This window comes from Lagopus muta, chromosome 6, assembly GCF_023343835.1.
Source record: "Lagopus muta isolate bLagMut1 chromosome 6, bLagMut1 primary, whole genome shotgun sequence".
Taxonomy (NCBI): Eukaryota; Metazoa; Chordata; class Aves; order Galliformes; family Phasianidae; genus Lagopus; species Lagopus muta.
Genome location: NC_064438.1, coordinates 27,363,503 through 27,378,325, shown reverse-complemented (window position 1 = coordinate 27,378,325; position 14,823 = coordinate 27,363,503). Strand labels below are relative to the sequence as shown.

At 44.1% G+C, this 14,823-nt stretch overlaps 2 protein-coding genes across 4 annotated transcripts in view; both read right to left on the bottom strand.

Moving 5' to 3' along the window:
* Nucleotides 1-4,379, bottom strand: part of LOC125695413 (cytochrome c oxidase assembly protein COX16 homolog, mitochondrial) — a 38,920-nt gene extending 34,541 nt beyond the window's left edge. Inside the window, exon 1 of one of the 2 annotated variants that reach the window (XM_048949795.1) lies at nucleotides 3,960-4,379. In XM_048949795.1, the coding sequence (XP_048805752.1) occupies nucleotides 3,960-4,019 (60 nt within the window). In that variant the 5' untranslated portion in view covers nucleotides 4,020-4,379. The remainder of the gene's footprint in view (nucleotides 1-3,959) is intronic. The other variant, XM_048949794.1, reaches the window with a different exon arrangement.
* An 876-nt stretch (nucleotides 4,380-5,255) lies between these two features.
* Nucleotides 5,256-14,823, bottom strand: part of LOC125695411 (deubiquitinase DESI2-like) — a 56,173-nt gene continuing 46,605 nt past the window's right edge. For both annotated transcript variants that reach the window (XM_048949791.1, XM_048949792.1), the window contains exon 5: nucleotides 5,256-8,829. In XM_048949791.1, coding sequence (XP_048805748.1) covers nucleotides 8,587-8,829 — 243 coding nt within the window. In that variant the 3' untranslated portion in view covers nucleotides 5,256-8,586. The remainder of the gene's footprint in view (nucleotides 8,830-14,823) is intronic.

Genomic DNA, 14,823 nt, shown 5'->3' with positions numbered 1-14,823 from the left:
ATACGAGTGGCTACAGGCCACAATACACCAAAACCAGTCCACACACTTAGACTTACAGTCATATGATTTGGAAGAGCTCCTTAAAGGCCATCCAGCCCAACCCCCCTGCAATGAACAGGGACACCCACAGTGAAATCAGGCTGCTCAGAGCCCATCCAGCCTGACCTTGAGTCTCCAGGGATGGGGCATCCACTGCCTCTCCGGACAACCTGTGCCAATGCTTCACCACCTTTACTGCAATAAGCTTCTTCCTTATATCCAATCTAAATCTCCCTCTTTTAGTTTGAAACTGTTTCCCCTAATATTACCACAGCAGTCCCTGCTGAAGAGTCTGACTCCTTATTTCTTACAGCCCCCCTTTGGATACTGGAAGGCTGCTCTCAGGTCTCCCTGGAGCATTCTCTTTTCCAAGCTGCATAGCCCCAACTCTCTCAGCCTGTCACTTGCAATGCTACTATTCTGTGTCTTAGGAAGAAAAAAAACAAAAAGATTTGTTTATTAAAATGTCCATTTCATAACAGGTTGGAAAGCATGGCAAACACATTAAGTAGAAACCAACCTAAGAACAATGCATAAGAGACAGCAAGCCATATGTTCCTCAGTGTGAGCAATTAGCAAAAAAGGGCATTTTCAGCCACAGCCCTGTCACTTTGCATTACACACATTGATGGCTTGGGCTGCTCAGATGACCCGGGAACTTCACTCAGCAGCTGCAGCTGTCTGAAAACCAGGTTTGCCATGGTAGCCAAGCTGCAGCTGCTGGGTACCACCTTCTCTTTCTCCAGAAGCTCCTAAAAGCCAAGATTTGGATTCCTTCTTGAAATTACCAGTCTGGGCACTCACGGGTTCAAAAAGTAGAAAGGAGCACCTACTTGTTTGTCTAATACTTATCTGGAAGATACTCCTCAAATATTAAGAATCAAAAAGAAAAGTTGAAGGCACTGATCCAAAGGTGAGCTCAGAAATGGATGAGCTGACAGTTCTGCATATTTCACATGTCATTGTAAAACTCCACGAGTAATGGATGTTAATGAAAATCCTGCCAATTCCCCAAGCCTGCATTCCCCCACCACCACCCTGAGTGATGCCAACAATGTTAACAATAGCACTGACATATCTAGAAGTAAAAAAAATGTTGATTGCAGCAATCCTTTTTCATACACTATCAAAAGTGAATTTAATAACAGTTTTTACAGAGAGAGCAAGAGCCACAGCTTCCAGATGAGCTTGGAATTCAGCAGTGAAAGAAACTCATCCACAGACAGAAATTCACATCCTGATGGGTGGGAATGTGGGTTTTTGGAGCAGGTCGATAAGGCTGGGAGACCAGCGTTTCATTGCGTGGCCTGAGACACTGCTGGGCTTCTCTGTGGGTCTCCTGGGAGATGAACACATGGTCACAGCATTACCCAATGCCGTCTTGCTCCTCTGATACCTGGGATGAAGTGTCTACCAAAGAAAACCTGCACTGCTCAAGGCAGCAATGTAGATGGCAATGTAGGACAGTCTGTGCACATGAACACTGGTGGAAATACATTTTAGGAAAACATTTACTCATAGAAAAAAAGATCTTTCACAGTTCCAGGCTGCTCTCATCTTCTCTTTTGGCAACACTGCACACAGTAGTTGAAACACCGAAGATGCAGAGAGAGGAAGAGACCTACAAGGAAAGCACTTGTGAACACGCAGTCATTACATGACGAGGGAAAAAAGAAGAAAGCAAAAGAAAAGGAAAGATGTGGAAATCCTCATCTACAGATATGAAGGATTTTGCAATGCTCTACAAGCTTGAAATCTGAAATAGCACATGTATAGAGCAATATGCTTAAACAGGTGTAAAACAGAAATCCCCAAACGAGCACAGACTGTGCGTCCTGCCTGTGAAGACACTGAGAAATTTATATTGATAAGCTGACAGGAGAACTGGAACCACAGCTGCATGTGGCTTCTGCAACTTACAGGATATGAAAGACCCTCGTTTGGAATCAGCCAAAGGCTGAATCACAAACACGAGATTTGGAAAGTGTCCTGAGCATGCAATTTAATGATTTTTACCATGTTTTTTAAAGTAGTGATGAAGCTCTCCTGGAATAGAATCAAGTACCCTGAAAATGCTTGTGTACGGTAGGCTTCATATGATAAGGAGACATTTTACATTATGATAGGAAAGAGATGCCAATGCAGCTGACAAAGACACTTAAGTCACCACAGCACAGCCCTCCACCCTAACAGTGAACTTCAGAGCTACATCATGCAGTCAGCCTGGCACCAACACAGCTGTCACCACCTCCACTTCAGCCCTCAGGCTGCCTGGCCAGCAGCACACAAGCTGGAAAAAGTGTGCCCAAACACTGCAACTGACGCATCTTCCTGGCAAAGCTGTTGTCAGTTTAAGGTTTTAAGGATCAGCCAAGAAAATCCCTTTCAGACGAAAATATTCTAACAACTCCCAAATGAACACAGGGGAAATAAAAGGATCAAGAAGATAATTTACACTAAAAAGGAAGAAATATTTTTTATATATATTTGTGCATGTATGCTCGTAGCGAGAGCCTAACCTACCACTGAGTTACCATCTCTTTAACCTTGGAGTATTTTTAAAGAGTGTTATAGAGGCTTTTTATTCAAATATGCAGTGCAAGGAGGCAAGACATGAGATTCATTTCAATAATAATAATTACAATAAAAAATATAGCGCTGATGAGGTCCGGTAGTATTGAAGAATAAACTTCTGTCTAGTGAAAAAATGTACAGCACGCAAGCTTCTAACAGGACCTCGTATGTCAGTATTATCACCAAATTCAGCAGAACTTGAAGGTCACAAAGGCACACTTTTGCAGTTCTGGACACACATTCAGTGCCACTGGTTGCTGCAGTTGATCTTTTAGCAAAACTGCGTTCAGCTCCTGAGGTGCTTTCAGAGTTCAATGTTCAGCTGGGGAGCTGCCATGAGCCACATGAATTGTCATTTTCCTTCCTCGTTAGGTAGTCTTTGGGCAGCAGCACGATGACATTCACAGGGGAGAATAATTTTAGGCAGGGGAGACATGAAACCCCAGAAAGAAAGAAAGCAGAGCGTTCCTCTGCTTAACACTGACTCTGGAGGAAGGATCTCTGAAGAAAGGGGAATGAAATTCTGGAGTGCAAAGTCAAAAATAAATAAATTAATTAAAAAAAAAAAAAAAAAAAAGACAACAACAACAACAAAAAAACAGTCACCCCAAAACTTCTGCTATAGACTGATGAGAAATCGTGCAAAAGCATCAGAAATGCTGAAGGGCTGCCATGGTCTGGGACCCACAGCCGTGCTGGCAGCTGCTTCTTTAATCCCTTCCTAAAGAGTACCACGAATTTCCCATCCTAAGGAAGAGTCCCTTCTCCCTCAGCAGCCGATCCAACGTGCGTGGACTTCAGCGCTTCTTTCACAAGCCATAAAAGCATCGCCACCCACAACGTATCAACAGCCGTGCAGAACTTCTCAGGACAAGCTGACCGTGTGCCTGCAGTAACCCCAGCAGCACAACGCCTGCTGCATCTTTTATGTGCCGGGCCTTCCCGAGTTTACAGGAGCTGCTAAACTCGTCCCGCTGAGGGCTCGGAGGAGTCCATCTCCTCACCCTGCATCTTTCTGTCTCTCAGAACGACGTTTCCCTTTTCCCCCACAGTATTATTATGACCTGCGTGCACCTTGCAGGACCCGCCAAGGCACCTTGTCCTTTTGGAAGACTGGTCGCTCGCAAGCTTTATGGCACTTTTTCGACCCCACAAGAGAAGCAGCACATCCGCGCCGTGCTTCCCGCAACGCCTCATCACGCCCCCAGCTGCGCCTCCCCACCGAATCGGACTCGTTCGTTACCGGAAAGCCGCGGCCACGGCGTCCATAACGTATCCGCACAGCGCCTTTCCCCGCCCCGCCGCACCTCCCGTGCCTTAACCCTCTCCCTGACCGCCCCGCTCACCAGCAGCGGCACGCCGAAGGTCATCGTGCGGCCCCGCCACAGCTTGCGGAGCCGCTCCATGAGGCTCCACCGTCGGCCCGCTGCTGCCGCTTCCGGCGCCGGGCCGCCCGCCACACCGCTCCCTCCGCCGGCGTAGCCCACACACGGCGTTCCGCTGCGCTCCGCGAGGCCGGCACGCCGCTAAGACCGGCTCATGGGGCGCGCCAGCCGTTGCCTAGCGTCGTATAAATAAACTGCATCGTTATATTAAGGCATCACGCTCATGAGTGGCGGTTCGCTCTGTATTCCAGCAAAGCAGAGTTGCTGCGGTGTGGCTGTTGTGAGATCAAAGCGCCGTCCGCAAAACTGCAGCGATCCACACCTGCCCTGACATACAGTTAGTGCTCTCTGAATGCATACAGGGGGAGGAGCAGGGACTTTGCCTTCACGAGAGAGAGCTTTGAAGCCACAGGAATGAGAAAGCAAGAAATTATTACGCACTGGAACAGGTTGCCCAAGGAGGCTGTGGATGCCCCATCCCTGGAGGCATTCAAGGCCAGGCTGGATGTGGCTCTGGGCAGCTTGGTCTGCTGGTTGGCAACCATGCACATAGCAGGGGGGTTGAAACCACATGATCATCGTGGTCCTTTTCAACCCAGGCCATTCTGTGATTCTGTGAAAAGACTTTGTGTCTAAACTGAGATCAGGGACATTTAGAGAAAGCAAGAGGCACTGAGGGATCAGGAGCTTCTACAGCTGGGACACCCCAGCAGGGCAGGACCAGAGCAGCAGGAATCAGTGCCGTTCAGGGACAATAAAGCACTAAGATCACCGCTGCAAAGAAACACACAGCATCTGCCCTCCCCAGGGCAGCATGTAGACTTTGTTAATATTCACTGGGTGGATAACTGCTGTGTTGCCAGCTGAATCTTCACTTACAACAAAAGACAGTCAGCTCAGTACTGGCAAGGTACACCTGTAGCCCCCAGTAGCTTCTGTAGATGAACAGACATCCTTCCAGAGGGTTTTCTTCATGATTTTGACCTTTCTGTCAAAGCTCATTGATTAAGGCCGTCCCTGAAGTCTGGTCATTAGCTACATCTTTCATTTTGTTTCCTAAGGAAGTGACAGCCACCAGAACACTGTCAGTTTTCCCACATTGTTATCCCTTATCCTAATCACAATGCACCCCAGAAACTTGTATATCCTTTCAAAACAAAGCTGGCTGCACAGATAAACTCCTCCAAGATTTAGAACCATTCGTTATTTATTCCAGGTAGCAAATGAATGAATTCTACCATTCAGTCAAATACCTGAATTCCAGAAACGCCAAATGGGAGCTAAGAGAAGAGAACAGTCCTGTGTCCATCTCTGTGCTGTACTGAGGGCGGGATGAATCTCCCAAAACCACGACAGCTGCCATTACAGACATAGAAGTGCTGAGAAGAGAGGTTATTGCTTACCTCATTCCTCTCACTTTAACTTTCCTTAGAAACAGTTTGACATGTAACACCAGCATTATGCTAACCTCACCTTTGTTGTTACTTTCTCACCTGTTGCTATTAGCTCTCTGTTAGAGAAATAATCCACAGCTGCTGATGCCCACGTGCAGAGTCAACACCCTCATGTTCCAAATTCTAAAAGGGCCCAACAAGTCTTGGGTTAAAGGGTTGTGTTGGTGCCACTGAGTGCTCTGGTCAAGAGTTATAAGCTGTTCTTTTGTTTCCACTGATGACTACTGGTATCTGAAATTTTCCCATGATGTTACAATCCAGAAGAGTAAGAAAAAGCAAATATGAAACTAAATGCAAATGCTATATAATTACATGATAATAACAATAATTTTATGTTCAGAAGGATAAGATTTGCTTAAATCAAACATGCTGTGCCAGAGATAAGCAGTAAATTAGACTTTAAAAATGTTTTCACTTTTAATAATCTAAAATGCTGTTAAATTACAGAGATAAAGCTATTATCAATATATATTTTATTTCCACAGTGTCCCTTTGTTCTTGTCATTGTTCAATCACCTTGAACAGAGAGGGGTGAGGAGAAACCTTTTTGAAGAGTGGAATATATTCTCATTTTGACTTACAACAGAGGTTGCATGCCTCCTTGTTATGACCCCTACATAAAAGACTGACAAACATAAAAGTAGATAAACATCTAGTTTTTATGACAACAACAGTTCACCCCAAGTGTTACTCCCAATACTTCAAGCACTTATCCACGTCCCCAAGAAGGCTGAGTGCAGCTTTCTTGTCTGTTACAACACAGCCAGTTAGATATTTTATCTTCTGGAATACTGTGAGGGTTTTACTTGTGAAATGTGCCACTGGAGCCGTAGTTCTCCCCTAAATGTATAATGATGTTCTATCTGGAGCTCAGGTGCAGAATAGTAACCTGAGGGTGCTGGTTGGCTGGCTTTTGTCAGATCAGGAATCCCTGGTCTATGCAAAAGCTCTGGGAAAGCCTTTTCTTACCTCCAGAGAAGGACCTACAAAGTGATTTTAAAATTCACTGCACGTACTGTGCTGCTGGCTATTGGCAGGCACCCTGGGAACTTCAGACGAATGGAACTTGCATTGCTGGTTTAGGCTACAGTGACCATGACTGCAGGTGAAAAGAGCACACAACAGTACATTGTGTAATGTTTCTGGGCAGCAGAATGGAAAACAGGATGGAAATCTTATTAAACATCCTGGAACAAGCCAGGGTAATCAAGACTGGTGCTGGATTGGTTACCAGGAGCTGTAGAACTGCTCACAATGCAGTACTGACTGTGAGTAGCCAAGGTTTATAAGGAGTATAACTTTAGTTCAGTACAGAACTTGCAGCAATTTGTTCAGAAGATGAAAATGGAAGGTGCATTGTAAAATGCTCATTGTCCAAACACACATTTTTCTCCTTTTTCACTGGAGGTATGCACACGTAACAAAACATGAAGCACTGTCTGTGCAAACATGATGTGCATCATAGCCAAGACCTTCAGCACTGAGAGCATGCACGTCTATATACCTGAGCTAAAGAAACAGCTGGTTGGATTTAGCATGCTCTTGGTCTTCCTGCAAGAGTAAAAGGAAACAACATCTCTGAAGGACTTACAGTTCTTTCTGGATGGAGGGGAAAGTCCTGACTTGATAGCAGCTGTTGAGAACAGCGTTTCTAAAGTTGCAACCTCCTGTCATCACCAGACCTGTTCTTTTTTATCCTCCTTTGTGTGGTCAAGAGGAGCTAGAAGGGGGAGAGAGGCTTGGGTTTCCCTTTGATGCTCTCCTGCATCTTCTGAACTCTTGGTGAGGTAATTGAGTGGAAGGGTTGGTATACCTCTCCTTTTCTCCCTCCTCATCTTTCTTGTCAGCCATCAGAATGAACAGAAACAACCAGATTAATATAAAGAACCTGCCTGGATAGACCAACAAACCAGCTCTGCCCATTTTTCATGCCAGTGAAATAGTGCACACAACAGAAGGCACCATGGTGGCCCATGCATGGGAAGGGTCACCCATGCTTTCTTGATGTGGCCCTAGGTTTCCCCCTCCACCTCCAGAAAGGGAGGAGGAGGAAACAGGTTCATCACTTATTTTTTACCTTCTTGGGTTGGCTCTGCAATGGTCTGGGGAAGGGTGGCTCAGGAGACATGTTTTATGTTTATGGGTGCAGAAGAGAAAGCTGAAAGAAGTACTGATCTCCCCAGTAGATTTCTTCCCCTTATCTTACTGCTCCAGAGGGCCATTTCCCTCAAAAACAGCCAGCAAATGTCAGGTAGGAGATACGTTTGCCAGCCTGGAGAAAGGGAAAAAAAAAGGTAACCAGGAACACTGCCTAGAAGTAGGGGATCTGAGAGGGGTTTGTGCCAAAAAGCACCAACATGGACAACAGTCATCTCTGCACCTACTTAGTAGCTGCCTCTAAGCAGTAGTTTGTTTTTTTTTTTTAATCCCGAAGAAAAGCCATAGTAACACATTCATTTTCTGGGTTCTCTTTGTTATTATTTTCAAGAGCAGGGCAGTCAGTCGAGCTCTTAAATTTGAATAATGAAAACTGGTAGTTGTAAGAACATCAGCACCTTTCAATTCCTTCACATGAATTAGAAACCTGATAATTACAAAAGGGATGTGGCTGAGTGGAGCTTGTTGCTGGTCTAAGAGATGAGAAGGTTGAGTTCTGGCTCTGCCTGCCTCACTGGGTGCAAGCAGGAAATTTGCCACATGGTAATCCAAGCCAAAATACAGAGGAGGCTGCTGGGATCAAGTGGGTGGGGGAAGAGATAAAAAGACAAAACTGTCCTTGTGGAGGGACATCACAGTATGGTGCTCCCTGCTCCTACATGAGCTCTCATGTCTGAGAGAGCAGCATTCTCCATGGATCAAGGAGCATGGGGATCCTGGGAGGAGAATCCAGCAGAGTTGCCACACTCCTCAGCTCAGTGTTGGAGTTCACAATCATTTTGCCAAGTAACTGTAGTAGCAGCCTTTTGAATAGGGTCTGAAGCTTCTCCTCCTCAGTAGTAGGGGTCTTCCCTCCCCTGCTTTGTCAGATGAAAAAAGAGAAAAGAGGGGAGAAACCATGGTGTGCGAAAGGGTGACTGAGGAAGAAACAGCACAAGAAAGAGGAGAATGTTACTAGAGGCCATAGTGGGCACAGCTCAGACCCTGGTATGTCTACAGGTTCGTGAGGTGCCTGAGGCTGAGGGAGCGGCAGAGGTGGAGGGAGACTCCTCGTCTGTTGTGTCCCCATGCTCCTCCTTGTGCAAGCCAAGGCTGATGTGGCTCTGCAGGGCTGCTGGGGTCAGCCACTCCTTGGGGAGGCAGCTCTGGAGGAAAGGGATGCAGGAGCTGAAGTAGGCCAGGCGATTCACCCAGCGGGGGATCTCCTTCCCACACAGGATCTGTGGAGCAAACAAGGAAAGAACACAGTTAATATAGTACCAAAAGGCATCTGTAGTGGCAATGTTATTTCCATCTGCACCATCATCTCAGCAGGGTGAATTCCCCGTTGCTCTGATGAGAGCTGTTTGAATGCAGGGAGCATCTTTTACAGCTAAAAACAGCTCTAAATGCAAATGACTGCACACAGTGACTTCTCAACATGCACACAGAGCTCTGCCAGCCATAGCCCTTATCAGCATCAGAGCAGTGACTGGGGAAAACAGCTCATGGCCCTCAACATCTTTGGCTCAAAAATTCTGCAAAAAGATTTAGGCTGTTACTGGGCAGACCTTGAGGAGTCAAGAAGCTGAGCCCAGTGAGGCAGATGGAGACATCTAAGAAGTTGTTCTTTCTGCTCACTTTTCATCCTCATGCTGACACACCAAGTCAGTCAAGCCATGGTATCTACTCTTTTTCCTATTGTCAAGTTACCCTTTAATTTCTCTGTGTGGTATTTCCTGAAAGTGGGGAAAAGAGGAACAAACATAACTCTCACAATTGTTTTCTCTTAGCAGACACAAAAGAGGCACCAGGAGCTAATCAGCCTCAAGGAGCTGTCTGTGGTAAATATATTGCCAGTGCAGCCAGTCCCACAACAGCATTCCAGAGCCTAAAGTCTGTGGCAGGTACAATGGTCATAATACCTGAGTTCTCCTTCCAGTACAGCTCACAGGACAGACTGGGAGGAAATTCCACCCCACTAATCCCACTTTATGTAGATTAATGGTTCCAAGGTTCCCATGCTGCTCCTTCTGCCAATGCTACATTACTTTGCTCTTTCTGCCACTCTCTTCCTATCTAAAACTACACTTAATTTAATACTAATTACTGCAAAAGGTGTTTGTCTCTAGTCCACTAAAGAGCTTATCTGGTGAGATGTCTATTATTGACAATGGAAATGCAGAGCTTGCTTAGAGATTCTAAGAGATCTGTTAGGGAGCAGCACTAGAGCAGTTGCTGGAGGACAGGCCAGCCTGCTTTGTAGTTCTAAGGACTGATGACCATCTGGTCCTTGATGTGTACTGTGATCTGGCCAGAACAATCTCTGCATCAATCCAGCAGTCCCCTTGAGTACAACTAAATTAGCTAACTCCAACAGCATGGAATTCCCAACAAGGTGTGGAGCAGGCAGTCAACCCATGACCATGCTAATTCCACTATGGAACTCGGTTTATTTTGACATACATGGTTTAAAAATCAATGTGTGAAACCAAAGACATTATTGTTAGGTATCAGAGAATGAACAGAATCATTTAGCTGCTAAGATTATTTGCAAGCATAGATTTCCATTCTTTACCAAATATCCTGTAAATTATAACTCAAATGTAACTTCTACTTCAATTCTTAACAGTGCCGCATTCTACTTAACCTTAGATACAAACACATGAATCTGTATTTCCAATATTTTTAACCTGTGGCTAATTCCTTCATCAGCAGTTCTCCCATCCAGATCCTTGGTTTCCATTGCTAGAACTACTGCTTGAATCAATAAACACTAGCTCTTTCTACCTGCATTTAAGACTCATTCATAGAAAATTGGCTGATGTATTCAATTTTCTCACCAGACATCTCTTGCTTTCACAAGAATATTCCTTATTTTTTAAAACTGTATTCAATATCTTACACTGAAACACTGAACCTGAGACAAAGTCAACAAATGCAGAATTGCTTCTAGATTTAGTAGCATTTCTATTTTTCTTCTCCAAGAACTTAAGCAACATACTGCCTGCGTAGAAAGTGACTCAGTTCAGGCTCCTTGGGACATATGCACTCATGTGAATTTAGTTCTCAAGAAGCCATAAGTCTTACTAACAACATGCCCCCAAATATCAATAGGAAAACAAAAACTGAGCATGATTCTGATTTCTTCAGAAAATTACCAGAAGCTAAAAAGCAAGGGAACGGTACAAGGTTAGACTGCCTGGAATGGAAATGTGATTTTAAGATATGGTTTTCTTTTCTAAGCAGATCCCATAGCAACTGAAATAGCCCTTCCCAACGTGGAAGCGATGCTGAGATGTTTGCCGTTTGTTTATGAGAGCTTCTTCACCAAGAATGAATCTGTGAGGCTAGGAGAAGCCTCTCTGAGGACAGAGAGATGTGTGGACAGCAAGCCATCAAGCAGAAAAGGGCAGGCTGGGGAGCTGAAGGATATTGATGAAGTCAAAGTGGTTTCCCTTTCCTCAGTTGTGCTTCTCTCTTGTTAGAGAAGCCTACAGTTGCTCAGCAAAACACACTGCTCAACGGGAGCAAAAAAGCAACTGCAGGAAATGTCACTAACACTACAACCTGCTCCTCTGTTTTCAACTCCTTGCCATAAAACGTACTGTACTACAGCACCCAGCAGTACTTAGCTAATGGAGAAACATCAAATAAACCCGACTGCAATGGGATTAAGCCAACTGAGCTTAAATAAAACAACAAAAGCAAAAGGAAATGTATGTTTTCCAACTGGATATGAGTCCACGGAAAATGTACTTACTGAGGCTCTTCAAGGCAGTTCTCAACTGAAAACCAAACACTGGAGCAGTGAACTCACAGAACCCTGTTACCGTCCATTGTTTCCCCGACCAGAACTCTCATCTTTGTTAAAGGTTCTTGGAGTTTGGAATTTTTGAGTTGTTTTTTTTCTTGCCTGACAAACAGGTGGGTTTCTGTCTTTTGAAGGGGATAAGCTCTTGCTTGCTTCCTGAGACCAGTCGCCACTTCAGGCAGAAGACCCTGTGCAGGCTGCATGTACGCGCAGCTTCCACTGCGTGGCACCTTGTGACAGTCACACATGCCTCCCAGAGCTGTAGTTGATTTTGAGCACTGCATTAGAGCCGTGAGTGACCCAGCTGGCATCTGCAGAGTCGAACGGTAACAGCAGTTCAGACATTTGGGGCTGAAGCCAAATCTGACGGAGAAGCTGGTCCTGACAGGTTGGGTGCTACTGCTGCTCAGCTGTCGAATCCACACCAGGATTTCAGCTCACCAAAAGGCAGCTCATTTAGAACACAAAACGAGCCTCTCAGCATCTTAAGCCTGCCATTTTGCACTAATGAGACCGTGGTTAAAATGTATGAAGAGCTCTGGGAGTAAGAACTGCAACCCATGACTCTTCCCTCCATTAAAAACCCTAAGAGCTAGGGTTAATTTCTCAGCAAGATCTTAAAGTTCCTGTATGCTTTAGTTTGAGCAGGGAAACAGCTGGAAAACTCAGATTTAAATGCCATCCATCAATGGACAAGGCTGAGTCTTCTGCCTTGCAGAGGACAGTGCTATCAGTGAGCTGTTTTCCTCCTCTTTCTCCTCTTTCAAAAGAGAGTGATGCTCCGAGCTACACTCTAAGCACTCTGTGTCTGTTGGCATATGCCAGACACACTCTGAGGCAGTCTCACAAAAGGAGCCCCTTTGAAAAGAGGCTGAAGAACTGAATAGCTGTAGATCCTAAGACAAAATGCTTGGATGCAATAGGCTCTGTGCTGTGCTGGATGATGCACCTGGGGCAGTTCAGGCCACGAACAGAAGAATATGTCAGGCATGCCGAAGCCACGGCCCACAGGCCACGTGCGGCCTGGCACATCTCGCAGTGCGGCCACCCTCTGCCCTGCCCCGTCATGGCGGCAGCTGTGTCCCGGTGTGCACCCATCACTCGGCAACAATCAAAGCACTGGTGTGCGACTGGCACTGTTACTGGAACCAGAGGAAGGGGAGGGTGCAGTGCAGTGCTGACTGTTTCTTGAACCCATCACACACGCTAAGTTGCATCAAACTCCACGTGTGTTACACCTGGCATATGCTTGTGCTGCTTGTTGAGAACGGTGCAGTGTCGAGACAAATAATACGGCACTATGCTTAATTTGTAAGGAAACTGTGTCAGCTTTCAAAGATTACAATTTGAAAGGACATTATCTGCAAAAACACGCTGCCAAATTCGATGCATATCAAGGAATGCTTTGTAAAGACAAAACAGTGGAACTAAAGTCTGTCATCTCCACATAATCTTTTTTAAAAAGTTAACACAAATAGACTCAGTTGTAAATGCTAGTTATGTGGTAGCAAATCTGATTGCAAAAAATCAAAACCATTTACTGATGATGAGTTTATTAAGCAATACTTGGAAAGTGTGGTAGATGTAATGTGTCCTGATAAAAACCAGATTTTTCTAAAATCAGTCTCACCAGACTGTAGCCAGGTGCACAGAAGAAGTAGGAACTTCTGTCAAAGGAAATCTGGAGAGTGCCAATTTCAATTTTTATGACTTGGCAATAGATGAAAGTACTGATGCCACAGATACGGCTCAAGTTTTCATTCTCATCAGAGGTACTGATAATGAATCACTGAAGAAATAGCTTCTTTGGTGCTGTTAGAAGACACAACTAAATATCATGATGTGTATGAAGCAGTAAAAGTTACGTTAAAGCAATTTTTGTTAGCTCTTGTCAACAACTCATCTGGTACAGCTATTGATGCTGCCCCGACGATGACTGGTAAAAAAGAGTAACTTATGAAATTAATAGAAGATGACACAATTACCACTGGCAACTCATTTTGATGAAATATCACTGCATCAGACATCAAGAAAATGTATGTGCAAAAGCTTTAAAAACGGTAACATCAAGCCAATTGTCATCAAAGCTATGAATTTCATAAAGTCCACGGGATTGAATCATTGCCAGTTCCAGGAGTTCCTTAAAAGAATGGATGCTGATTATGGAGACATCATTTACTTTTCTTAAGGAAGGTGGCTAAGTCAGGATAAAATGCTAGAAAGATTTTATGATTTGCAAAATGAAATCAATTCATCTATGGAACCAAAAGGAAACTTTGTGCCAGAAATTGAAGATGAAAAATGGCTCATAGATACAGCATTCTTGGTGGATTTGACCACTCATTTAGAAGAGTTAAGCATAAGGTGAGAATCAACTTATCTGTGCTGTGTTCCAAATCATAACAGTTCAAAATGAAATTTATGGCAAGCTCAAGATATGGCAAATAATTTCATGCACTTTTATGTGTTGGCTAAACACTAGCATAAAATATGCAGCCTTGTTTTCAGTTTTGATAAAAGAATTTGAGAACAGGTTTCAGATTTCCAAAAAAAATCATCTTTTTGTTCATATTCACAACTCCATTTCCTTTTGACATAAATACATTAACTACACATTTTCAAATGGAACATATGAAGTTGCAACCAGACGTTCAACTCAAAGAAAAATTTGATTATGTCTCTTTACTAGATTTTCGTAAGACCTGTCTTAAGAGACAAAAATATCCCGTGCTTCACAATCACACTTTATACGTCATCGCTTTTTGGCAGTACATACATTTGTAAACCACTGTTTTCAAGGATGAATCACAGGAAAAGTAATATTTCATCAAAAATTTCTGACAAGCACCTCGAGAACTCACTAACATTTGCAACCAGTGCCAAGGAACCAGACACTGATGAATTATTTTCAGAAATACAAGGTCACATATCCCACTAATTTTATGTTTTTGTTTCTCCCTGTGTTTTATTTTTAAATAAAAAATATATTAAGAATAAGTCTTGTTACTTAGATACATTAACTATATTATAAATTTGATATGCGTGTCAAGACAATTCCTGCAAGCCAAAACATTGGACACCCCTGGCATAAGACAAGAACTTATTTTTTAAGTGAGCCCTCCCAAAAGTAACCACATAGTGCCCCAATCTGTGAAAATCAAGATGCCCAGAAGTAACATTACATTCTTCAAACAATGCATGCTAATTCTTTCAATTCCTATCATCAGGCTGAGCCTCTGAGAGTTCAGCACTGAACATCTGCTAAGCCACGCACCGCCACTTCCACTTTAGCAGCCTTGCTGAAAATGAGGTAGCATCCACACAGGGCACATATCCATTGAGCTACTGTACAGTATTACCCTTGACATGTCTTACAGAATGTAAAGGGTTTTACTGGTACTCAAGGAGGTGCTGTTTCAAG